The sequence below is a fragment of the Cyrtonyx montezumae genome, unplaced genomic scaffold, assembly GCF_038088225.1.
Source record: "Cyrtonyx montezumae isolate F1298 unplaced genomic scaffold, pur_monq_1.0 scaffold_7, whole genome shotgun sequence".
In the NCBI taxonomy this organism is placed as follows: domain Eukaryota; kingdom Metazoa; phylum Chordata; class Aves; order Galliformes; family Odontophoridae; genus Cyrtonyx; species Cyrtonyx montezumae.
Window position 1 is genome coordinate 35,364,113 of NW_027072078.1, and position 12,779 is coordinate 35,376,891.

The 12,779-nt window shown below is 45.0% G+C and overlaps 1 protein-coding gene across 2 annotated transcripts in view; it reads right to left on the minus strand.

Moving 5' to 3' along the window:
• Window positions 1-820: 820 nt before the first annotated feature.
• ACVR1 (activin A receptor type 1) overlaps window positions 821-12,779 on the minus strand; it is a 36,928-nt gene continuing 24,969 nt past the window's right edge. For both annotated transcript variants that reach the window (XM_065750870.1, XM_065750871.1), the window contains exons 5-10: window positions 12,466-12,565; window positions 10,475-10,621; window positions 8,796-9,071; window positions 5,867-6,064; window positions 1,751-1,881; window positions 821-1,248 (exon numbers count right to left, since the gene is read on the minus strand). In XM_065750870.1, the coding sequence (XP_065606942.1) occupies window positions 1,114-1,248; window positions 1,751-1,881; window positions 5,867-6,064; window positions 8,796-9,071; window positions 10,475-10,621; window positions 12,466-12,565 (987 nt within the window). In that variant the 3' untranslated portion in view covers window positions 821-1,113. The remainder of the gene's footprint in view (window positions 1,249-1,750; window positions 1,882-5,866; window positions 6,065-8,795; window positions 9,072-10,474; window positions 10,622-12,465; window positions 12,566-12,779) is intronic.

Genomic DNA, 12,779 nt, shown 5'->3' on the forward strand with positions numbered 1-12,779 from the left:
GGAAGAGAACTGAAACACTTTGGCTTGACTTGAAAACATTCTATTTAATTTATACAAATAACTACTAAATAGAAAAAGTAGATTAAAACAAAATAGTTATTTTTCTGGCAGAGTTTAAATGCATATTATATAGCTCAGAAGAAATAAAATGCATTCTCCCCACAGCATTCATGACCTAAAATCCTAGTTAATTCCTCCACTGCTTTCCTCTTCTAGATGGTCAGATACCAGACACGCTGTCATGTGAGTAATGGCTATATATATGTTCCGTATTCGAACCAAAAACATGTTACAGACCACACACCTACAAATGTGAAGCACTTAAAATGTGACTATTGAGTTGTAATATGATAATACAGAAAACAATTTATGCTTCAGGTTATATCGTGTTACAAAAACGTTTGTGTAAAATCATGAAAGAGGCCACATAAAAATAAGCTTTAACTTTATGCACTTTCTGGACAGCTTGAAAACTGGCAAGTGCATGAGTAATAAATAATTTGCAAGTTTTGTATAAACGAGAAATTCCTAATGTTCAGCATCATTGTAAACATTGGTACACGTACAACGCAGCTCAGATCTCACGTGACGTTTTCTCTCAGTTTCCCAATTCGTTTCCTATTATTCAGGCATGGATCAATGGAGCACACAGCCAATCGTAGTTTTGGCAAGTCATGTCATAAAATTAACAGTGACAGTGCAAGTAAGGAATGCAAAGAATTCCTAGTGCAATAAAGAAGAGAAGCACAGGCAATATTGCTGATTAAAAATTACCACTTCCACGTGTTCACCCTGGGAGTGATTAGGAGAATTTAAAAAAAAAAATGGGGGGGGGGGAGCTGTTCAAAGCCATTATTTAATGCCCTGATCTTGTCTTAGGATTTCTCTGTCTTCCTTCAGGCCACTACCTTTGCAACAGTACATCCAGCATGAGTCTTTATAGCTTGACCGTTTGTGAAATGCCCGTTGTAGTCACTGAGCAGAGCCCGGATGGTTCTGGTGTCTCCCCATCAGCAGGAGCTTCTGCCCCCAGAAGCCACATGGGGACGATGACACGAGCTGCCTGGCCAGGCTGCTTCTGAGCCTTCCCACCAGGAAAGCACGGCGAGAAGGTCAACAGTCAGCTTTCAGTTTATCTAAGGAATTATCAATTTTGGTCAAAGTCTTTTTGATTCGCAGGGCTGTCAGTCTTGCTGATGGATTCTGATACCAGCATTCTTTCATCAACTTGGCAAGAGATGTTAATGTCTGGAAAAGAACAAAACACGCACGTAAGTACACAAAGCACAGTCCAGAACAGCAACACACTGAGCTAACACAGCATGGCCTTACTACCTTGTCATAGTTTCCAGAGCCCACACGTAATCAAGAGATCAGAACTCTGTTCCAGGTCTGTATGCTTATGAGCCACAGAAAGGCCTAACAGGACTCATTTCCCTTACGTATATATATCCTTGGAAAGTGAGTAATATACCACAGAGGGAGAGTAGCTTGAAAACTACTATTAATTTATTACTGAAGGGCCAGTGTGAGAATAGCTCAGATTTAACAGTCACAAGTTTGGCTCATTGAGTTTCCTTCTGCAACATCAAGGTCCACAATACACATGTCTGAAACCTATACAGGTGATGCTCCTGGCAAGCAGCACTGAGATCATTTCAGCTTCAGGTGCTCCGTGGAAACAGACAGCATGAGTGAGTTCAGGAGAGGGGTCAGCTTCTACAAACCATACACAGGAACATCCACTCACAGGGTCTGAGAACCACCTGTTGGGAATGTTTGGCCTTTGCTGATCTACACAGACCACTTTCCTCATGTCTTCAAAACTGGGATCATTTGGAACCAGGTCATAAAATGGTGGTTTATAGTCTTCTACAATACCTAGTGAGATACAAACAAGAGAGGTGTTATTTAATGGCTGTCAGTGAAGGAGCAGAGCCAGCACACGACAGAGACACCTGAGGAGCACAGAAATATTTCTAAGATCCCACACTGCCATGTTAAACAGCCATTAAAAATCAGAATGGCACTTAGAATCACAGCAAGAATTTCTCCTACTGTTCTGCACATTAAAAGCTGTATGCGTATTGGAGATGCCCGAGCCCAAATAAGAGGTAAATTCTCGTGTGGAAGACCATCTTCCATAAGGCATGGAGGCTTACAGGCGACCAGCAAAGTGAGATTTCCACTACAACAGCACCAAATTTCAACATCTGTGCTGTTGTTCTCAGTAGGCTTGACACACTGCACTGTTTCATGTCATCGTGAAAGAGCTCAGTAAGGATGTCAGCACCTACAGACCCTCATGGTGGTGTTTCACATAAAACCATTTCTGCTACTAGCACAATAAAATACCCAGGGGAACTGGCACCACAAGTCTGCAGGAATAGGTTTAGTGATGGTACCTGGATGTATTTTCCACAATTCTGCTTTGAAAAGGGGTTGAATTCTGCTTTGAAAAGGGTCTTTTGAACAAGAAGGGAATGTGTGTTCTCTCAACTCGTCCCCAAGGTTACAGAAGACCAGCAGGCTACAAGCCTTCTGCTGCTCGCTATGGCAGGCGTGCAGCACTGCTGTTGTTGTGGGTTGAGCTCACCAATGATGGAGGGAGATCAGCTTTCTTCAGAAGCCAATTTAAAAACTGGTGTTTCAAGTCAGGGACTCAGGCCAGCAGCTTGGAGAAACACTGAGCAAATGAAGTCCTCTGTGAGCAGTGGGAGCATGGACAGATGAGGCTCAAACTGCTGCTCAGCAGCCTGGCAGCTGGCCTACAATCTGCTGTGCATTGAATTCTGGACTTTTTTTTATATCTCTTTAGATATATTTGAGTGGAAAAACGGTTCTCAAAAACTTTGCTACGGTGCTCGGGATTTAGTGCTCTTGTTCTATTGGAGACTGAGACCAAAATCCCACAGACACTGTGCATCTGTGTGAGGACAGGTCTTCAGCAACGGGTAACTCGCAGAGGAAACGGTTCAGAGACCTGGCTACCAAGGGAGGCTCCAGAACAAAGCCACTCACAGCATGCATGTTTGTTGTGTGGACTTGCTGTGCAAGCCATGCATGCCATGTGTGCCACACTGCAGTGTTCAATAAGTGCATATACTGAACGTCACCTATAGGGTGAACTGTTGGTTGCATCCTCCTTCTGCATCTCCCAGAACACAAGAAGTCTGAGAGAATTTAAGAATACAAATAAGCTCTTGTGCATCTGTACCATTTGAAGTGGAAGTACAGAGAGTGGTGGCTTCACACCACTCACACACAAACCCTTGGAGCTACACAGTGTGGTCCTGAAGGTGTCGTTATGATATTAACAGGTTATCACTAGAGAAGTCCAGCTCTATTTCAGCTTCCTATGCCCATGCAGGCACTCGGACCAGGAGAACATACAGATGGCTCATGGAGAACATACAGGTGGATCACACACTGTGATCCACCACAGCAAGGGACAGCCCTGCAGCAGCAGCCAGCCAGCACAGGCACCAAGCTACCACCTCTCACCCACATGCCTCCTCCCTGCAAGACTGCTGCCCTGAACTGCGGCACGCTTCCTTTTCCCACTTCCAAAGGGAAGGAAACAAGCCTCTTGCTGCAAGAGGCCCTGAAGCTGTAAAGCATGACCCACAGTTCACCATTTTCTGGACAGCATTAATGACAGCCCTGTGGCCTCACATCAATATGGAACAAGATCACATTACTGGGAACGACAGCTGAGACCTAAGGAACAGACCTGCACTGGGGAGGAAGCACTTTCCACAGCCACATATCACCACTCTGCAGTGAGCAAGCACTGCTCTACTGGCATAGACTAAGAACACCAAAGGGGGGCTCAGATCACGGCTTTAAGAGCAGTGAGAATCACTGAGGGGCTCCTGCTGCAGCACAGACAGCACACAAGCACTCTTGGTCGTGGAGAAGGAGCTTCAGAAAGGTTTTCTCCTCCTGCTAAGCCACAGCAGGAAAGCACTGAGAATCACGGCGTTGCCTTGCAGACCATTAAAGAAAAGTAAGTGTGACTCATGGATCACATTACAGCAGCCTCAGCACCTCCAGGAACAGATACACTGCAGCACACTGATGCACCGGAGCAGAATTCCAGTTCACACTGTGTGATAGATGGAAGCACCCTGCCACGTGGGACTAACAGCAAAACCCTACTGCACACAACAGGCACACCTGGCCCTCCTAACACCTCACACCCAGTTCACATGAGCCCGCTGCCTTCATCTCTGCACGCTCACCTCAAGCACCACAGTCTTATTACAGATCACACAGGGTTATCTGATGAGTTCTACAGTCAGCCACTTGAATTTGAGAGAAAATGTTACTTCACCTCAAACCAGTGTAAGGAAATGTAATTGCTTTCAAGCAACTTCCCCAAATACAGAACAATGGGAAATTAGTACAGCTCAGTCCATACCACAGCTGCCTTCAGCTTCAGACTTCCTTGGCATAACCAATGCCATGAGGTACCTGCACTTCTGTTACAGCTTCCATGGCAGCACTGATCTCAGCCTGAAGTAAATTCCCAAAGCCCTTCTTTATCTTCTTGGCAGGTTTGCAGAGCACGCTGAGCTTTCTGCTATCTCGGGTAAGCTGCCAGCACAACACAAAGCCACTAGTTTAACATTAGCTCAGTAGGTCTCCTGTGAACTGCTGTCACTGCAGCTGTACGTATAAATACGTAACATTTCAGCATGGGAAGCTTTAGATAGATACCATTACACAGAACTTTCATTTTAAGAGGTAGCATCTTAAGACTGTATGTATAACTAACTACCATACACACACACTAGGTATATTAAAAACACATTCACTGATTAAAAAAAGAAGAGAAGGACCTGTGTGGCCACACAGATCACCCTGACCTTTTTCTCTCAGAGGAGATTCCACGTTAGGTCTCTTGAGAGCTAGAGGAGCAGCATCTCAACTTATAAGGGGGCTTAAATGAGTGCGTGGCTGAGCCTACCCTCAGTGTTTTGCAACCTGCAAGGCAGCTTTGTTCAGGCACTGTGTCAGTGTCCCAGAGAGGACAGGCAGAAGGCAGATGATGCAGAACACTGTGAGGCAAACACCTGACCTTCCTCTGGCATGTGGGCCAGGCTTCGTTAGTCTGGATGAGCTACCACAAGTCTTCACCATCACACCTTATGGCAGCCCACCTCTGTCCACCCACTGCTCATTCATAACTTACCCTCTCCAACAAAAACACTCATTCTTTCTCCTTTGGCTTTGGCAAAGCCCTTTGGGAACAAAACATGGTCCAAAAACCAGAGAGGACTTCTGAGTGACAAGGACAAGGAATCACACTGGTAGACACCCAGCTTCAGGGTCCTTAAATTCAGACTCCCCTGCATGAAACAATGCAACACTGTGTGCTACAAACAGCTATTTCAGTAGCACTTCTTCAAACAGAACCATCCTCTGACCAAGCTCTGCTCTGGGGGTGGTTCACTCGGTGTAGCAAGAGCACTCCTGAATTGCAATTCTATCACTTCTTAACTTCTTGCATTTTCCTCCTCTGTTCTTTTAGGTTTTCTCGTGTAAACAGACACCTAAAAGCATTCACTGTGATTTACTGGCACATACAAACGGTCAGAGATTTCATGCTCTAAGATTTTAGCTTAGCTGCCTATTTGACAAAATATTTCTTTTCACTATTTAGGATTTAGCAAGGGACCCTTCCCCCCCCCCTTCAATTAACAGAGACAACATCAGTAGTTTGTTCTGGTGCCCAGCCTAGCGACAGCTCCAAAGGAGGCAGCAATGTGTGAAGAACAAGTAGGCTTTGGAGGTGCAGTGCTCTGCAGTGGCAGGCTCTTTGCAGTCACTTATTTGCCTGTCGTGGTGAGCCAATACTCACCGTTGCTGACCATGCGCCTCGCCACCTCCCACAGCACCAGCCCGAAGGCCCAGATGTCCACCCGCTTGTAGGAGTCGAAGCAGTCTGCCTGGATGGTTTCGTCCAGGACCTCTGGTGCCATGTAGCGTTTGGTGCCCACTCGGGGGTTGTTCCCCACGTCCAACTGGTTCGTGCTTTGGGAGTGCATGACAGCGAGGCCTGAACGACAGAGAAGAACGGCTGAATCCCCTGCAGGACTCGAGGTTTGAAGCTGCACATCAGGAGTGGCACCATCAGACTGTGCCTGGGACAGCAACTCAGAGCCCAGCTGTCCAAAGAACAACTGGGTCAGCTCCAAAGCAGCTCTCAAAAAAGCCCCCGTGTCCACAGCAGACCAACGACCTCGGAAGGGATTGCTATTAGCATGTTATTGCACGGCTCTGAAGCGCTGTTATGATGGGAACTGAGTGTTTTGCAGCCACTGGATGTCACCGGTGCTCCAGGCACGTATACACACAAGGCTGGGCAGCTGTTACATAGGAGAAAACAATTTTATCCAGCATTCAAATTTATTTATAGACCTTTCGAGTAGGCGGATATATCTGAACTGTGGGGAGAAGAAAAACACTGCATGATAGATACACACAAGTTAAAAAATAAAGCTGGAAAATAAAAGCCACCATATTTGTAGTAGCTTGAAAAATAAACATCCTCAGGTGATCCAAAATGAGTCAGCCAAAACCACTCGACCAGGTTTCTACTAATTACCAAACATTTAAGCAAAGAACATTATGTGAGGGACTAATTGACTGTAAATTCGGAAACGCAGAAAGTACTCATTCTGCCATGGTAAACAGACAGCACTGCAAATTGGACAGCAACAGGTGCATGACAGAGCTAGGCAATGGGAAAGGCACAGCCTCCTGCCTCTCCTCAGCAACTCCTTACTATTTGCCTTGAATGAGACTGCTCTAGATGGAACTTCAGACCTTACTTTGGGCCAATCTACCATTAATCAGTTTTACTTCCCAAAAGAACAGGCTGCACTTCGCAGGGACAAAACCTGGAAAACCCTCTCCTGCCACATTCACGTGACCTCAGGCTGCTGAGAAAACACTCCTGGCACCTCCAGAAAGATGTCTTCTACTGACCCCACTGCCACTGAGGGATGGAGCTCAAGAGCCTATTCTCCAGATAAAAATCATTTTCATCCTCTGTACTTTTTCCTCCTTTCTTTTCAGATCTTGCACACTGGAAACAGAGGTTAGAAAACAAATTTCCTGGCAAACTCTGAGCATGTCAAGACTCTGGAGGACACTGGTAAAATTCGTAATGCTCCATCCAAATAGGGCAAAACAGACTCCATAGATTGATGGGTCAAAGTTTAGGGCTGAGGGATGCAAGTCAGCATCAACACTACAAACTGAGAACGTGTTGCAATAATGTCAGGAGACAGCCATGCTGTAATCGGGTCCTCATCTCAGTGGCATCTGTGCTGCCTACAAGAAGGCAGATATCACACTGCTTCACTTTCACCACAGAACATCCCAATGAACACCTAAAACAAGGGAGCTCCTGTTGTAAGGTACCAACCCCCTAAAAAGCATCACTCTAAAAAACAAGTTGGGGAAAAAAACAGATGGAACACACTGGTTTCCAGGTTGCCAAAAGATCACTGTTAAAATGCTCTGATATTTTCCAGGAACAGACATCGAGTACGTGTGTTCTGCCAGTACTCTTTGCACCTTCCTTACAAACTCTAGTTCTCGTCTCAAGCTGATGTTCACTGCTCAGCATGGAGGGAGGAGTTCAGTGAGGGAGTAAGAGGAAGGCTGAGCTTATTCTCTTTTTGCATAAGCTGTACACCACTGTTCTATGAAGTTGCTAAACTGAGATCTATGACCGTGTATTGCCTTAGAAGCAGAATAAACCAATTACAGGGCAGAAATTTCCAGGCCTAACAGGGCTGACAGACTGAAACAAGACTGACATCTGTCCTTGGACTTTATCAGAGCTTCTGCATAGCTAGGACACGTGTTAACTCTTCTCCTTACATGTGAAAAACAAATGATAAAAGCATCATAAATACACGTCTGAGTTTTTACCATTTCAAAAATAGGTATTTTACCATCACAAAAATCAATCAGGAAATGTTTATGACTGTCCTTGCTCAGAGAATCCCTCTGATTTTTGAGGTTTCCAGGCAAACTGCAGAATGGCTCAGGCTGGGGGGGACCTCACAGATCAACAAACAGATTTCACTTCCTTACTGTGCTGTTCATCAATGCCAGTGCATGCTGGCCCCTTCTCAGTATGAATTATGAATGAAGAGCCAGGCCCCGAAGTTTTGTGTTTCTCAACACACAGCTCCATGTTTTACCTACTATTCCCTCTGCAACTTTTGATAGAATATGACTCTCCAACACTTCTGTTTACAAAACACATTTTGCAGACCACCCCACCGGCGTGAGCGCTGCCGCAGCCACCCCTGCAGCCCACCAGCTTCAAGCCCCAAGCCAGCTCTCACAGAGAGCACAGTCCACAACTCACTGAGTTACCTGGGCTAAAAGCTCAAGCTGGATGGATGTTATCAAGATCCATGGGCTTGGAACGACAAGCATACAAACAGAAGAGCACTTATTCCTGAAGAAATGAAGTGAACCATAACAACTGCTGCCTGCATAGATCTGTGAATGGCATCCAGCAACAAAAAACTGAGAACAAGTCCAAAATGTCCCATCTGCTGCTGAACTCTGGGCTGGGCTTTGCGAGCTGTGCAGCAGCACAGCACCATCTCTGAGTTGGAAGTGCCACCTAGCGGCTGCCGAGCCCTCAGGGCAACACCAGGTAACACACCGAGTTTTCCATCGTGGCTATTTGAGATTGGAGTCGTCCAATATATTTGTTTGCTGCAGGAACACAGAGCAAATTAACACTGAAATGAACTCACCTAAGTCTGCTATGCAGCACTGTCCATTTTTCTTCACGAGGATATTTTTGCTCTTCAAGTCCCGATGAGAAATGGCAGGCTTCCCCTGCGTCCCAAATATCTCTATGTGCAAATGTGCAAGACCACTGGCTATGGACAGGACTATTCGCAGGCAGCTGACAGTGTCCAGGGTGGTGAGCTGCAGATAGTCATACAAAGAGCCCATTTCGTGGTAGTGAGTAATTAACCACAGCTGGGTACTAGAGTTTCTGGAAGTCATATCGGATGCAATAAAACCTAGGAAAGATAGGAAGGAAAAAAAAAAAGAGAAAAAAATAGTGATTAAGTGACTTCTCTAAGAAAGGAATCAGCACAGCCATTTTAAAGCTCAACTGAACTAAAACTGGACTCCAGCACACCACACTAAAAACAGACTGCAGGTATTACCACAATGAAAAAAGAACTGATATGTTGTAGAACTCTCGAGCCAGAGGAACAAACTGGATTTATAAAAAGCCTGAATAAGACATTTGTCAGCAAGAACACCCACCACACTCTTCTGGAAGTCAGATTTCTCCACAACCTGACAATATCATAGATGACAAGTGTTTAAAGCCAACAAATTTGACAGCCATCAAGACAGACAAAACACTAAGAGAGGAACAGGGGAAATGTGTAATGCAATTTCAATCAAGTTCCTTGCTCTCTGGGGAAGGAAAGTTCAATAATTCACATTTCAGGAGGCCACCAAATTATTTTTGTAGTAACAAAGGAATTGCTTCAGGAAACACAAGAGCAGCATCTAGCATGGTGAGCCTCAGAGCCAAGGAATATTCGCAGACAGGAAAGAAGGAGCCCTGGTAAAAATGCAGAGACTGTGGGTGAGGTAACACAGTGAGCAGAAGGCACAGTGTCACTTTTATTGGTAAGGGTGACTCCCCAGCACAGAAGGCTGTGTCTAGCAGAAGGAAAACAGCTTCTATCATTCCAGCCACAGCTGATAACGTCAAAACCCTTTTTTACCTAAGCTCTTGGACCTAGCACACATGCTCAAAGGATACAAAAGATTAGAAATCATCCAATTTCAATATTTCAGGGAAATGAGATAAAGGACAACCATAACCAAGGTTTAAACACCAAAGAAGGTTCACCAGTTTGACTCAAACTCTGAGCAGAACAATTACATTTAACAAAAATAAACTGTGCTATGATCTATTTATTGCACAGGGGAAAAGGGAAACTCTTCTTCACTCGTTCTCTTCTCAGTCCTCCCAGGTAAACTCAAGTTGTAACAAAACCAGACCCACCAGAACTTTTTCACCTACACATTGCACAACACTCATCCTTGCCATTTCACCACCCTGCCAGAACTGCTGCCAGGCTGAATCCTCAGCAGGAGTGTCTGTGGCACCTCCTTCCCTCCCTGCACGCTAGTCTGCCAACAATGAATCCAGCTGACTGTTCCATGACAGGATTTCTGCACGACAATGAGCTGCTGGGACACTTCCTCCATTTATGGGGCCCAGATTTCAGCACCTTCCTGCAAGTCTCTCCACTCAAAGTTTTCCTTCAGAGGCTAAACACAAACACAGGAGTTAACTCTTGATGACTGCAAGATGTAAAACAATGCACAACTGTTGCACAGCTGTTTGGTTAACTTACCTTCATGATAACTACATGGATACAATCATTCTACTTACCTAAAATATTTTCATGCCGCAGCAATACAGTGTTATACAATTCAGTTTCCCTGAACCAGGATTTTTCATCCCTAGAAGAGAAGATCTTCACAGCAACATTTTCTCCTTGCCACTGACCCCTCCAGACTTCTCCGTAACGGCCCTTTCCTGGTCAGGGAGGAAACACAAAGAGCTGTGAACTAACCTCGTAGGATTAGGGGCAGAAGCAGCCAACATCCACTCTGTCCAAATGAAGGCACTAAAGAAACAGTGTCCATCACTGCCTTATGTAATACTACCAGGGCAATACGTAAAGACACATTTGTTGTTAAGCCCAAGTTTCTAAGAACAGCACGAGATTACTGTCAATATGCATAAATAGAGCTACATAAGCACACACGTCAAATACTGCAGGTGTTAGCTGCAGCACAGCTGAACAAATCTACAGGACACAGCAAAAACTGATTTTTCTCTAAAACCTGACATATTTGCCTCTAAAATTTCCCACAACACCTTCCTTGCAGTAATTCCATCCTTGTTTTGTCTAGAAAGAAAACAACATGTCACACACAGCTCCCTGAAGCGGGGTTATCTCAGCATCACGATGCCAGAAGCAGTCAAGGCATGAAATTGAAGAGATGAACAATAATACGAGAGAGTTCTCCAATACCCTATTCGCTCAACAAAACCCAAACTCAGTCACAGCTCACTAACATCATTTCAGCAGCTTGCAGAACGCTGTACTACTCTACACATACACACAACACATTCCACTGTCCCTTGTTTCCTCCTATATGTTTAGACTGCACTCACTGACAAAAACAGCTCTCTCCTCCTTGCACACCAGTACTGCACTCAGTGTTTGTACTGGGCAAGGAGATCAGTCCACTGCCAGCCATGACAGCACTGCTGTTGCTTAAGCGACTTAGGCAATGCACTGTAGGTCACTGTAGGCAATACAAATAAACCCATGAATTCTGAGGTCAGGACACAAAGGACACAAACACTAGGGGAAGCCTTTGTGCCTCCCCTGCAAAAGCAGTAAGTATAGCCAGGTATAAAGTGAGGAACCTTATGAAGATCCTTAACATCACAGTGAAGTTCTGCAAAAAGATCAAAAGGAGATTTAGGGAAAAATTACTAATAATTGCTTACATTTAGTAAAAAATAATAATTATTGAAAAGAATTCCTCTGTCAGGAAGGACAGAGCAGCACTAGCATATCACTGCACACTCCTAAAGCAACTGCAGAGCAGTGGGATACAAAACACATCAGAAAGGGGCAGAAATGCTGAGGAGGCTGACATTTAAGCATGCCACTGAAGGCCCTTTTGAAACCACTGCTGTGAGTGGAAAGCTGCTGCAAGGAATGTCACCGTGACACCAACCAACACTGTAAGCCACGAGAAATGGGGGTTTGGCCCCATGGCCACAGGGGCCTTGCAGGAATTGAGGCAGAGTCTACAGGTGGTAGCCACCTTTCTGTGACCCCCAGCTGTCGAGAACACTCACAAAGGAATACAACACTCCCATGGCATTGCCTTCTGCAGGCTGAGTGTGCTTAAATCCACATCATTTGCATTTCCCCTTCTAATCACATATTTGTAAGTGCTATTTTAGCTACTTCACTTGGTGCTTCAACACCAGATTCTAAAGTTTTACTGTTTTACAAATGCATCAGACAGTTTCAAACTCCAAATGGTGCTTGCTTCTCTTAGCATACAGTGCATTTAGCTTGCAAGGTGCCCATCCAAATGCTCCTCAATCATAATCTCTAGCATCACCTTCCTGAACTAAGGTTAGATTTTTCCTTATAAAGCACAGATGATATTTGCTGTCTTCTGCACAGATCTGAAAGGATGTTTTCATCCCATTTTCAAAGGGCTGTGTTCTGTACGCTGAAGCATGAAAAGTTTCCCATAATGTAAGCACAACTGAGGAAAAAGGTGGTCAGGACACAAGACAGAGCTTTCTTTCCCAGCACAAGACACACGTGACTCCTGCTGACATACCTACACACTCCACAAGCGTGATCTGGCGAGCCACTGTTCTTTGCACCAAGAAAGGGAGTCCAGAACCACTTCCAGATGTGCACGAATGGTCCAATAAATCCTGTTCAAAAGCAAGATCAGAATTTTACTACACAAACTGCATTTGTTTTCCACTTGAACACACAAAGGTGCATCTCTTAATAGGATTAGTAAAAGCTTATTGGTAGTGTCAGAGATATGGGGATGTTTGGCCACGCAGAACCAAGGTACACTGCAGCCACCACTCTACACATGGGCTGAGAACACTCCTCACAAGGTTTTATGCTGCAAAGACC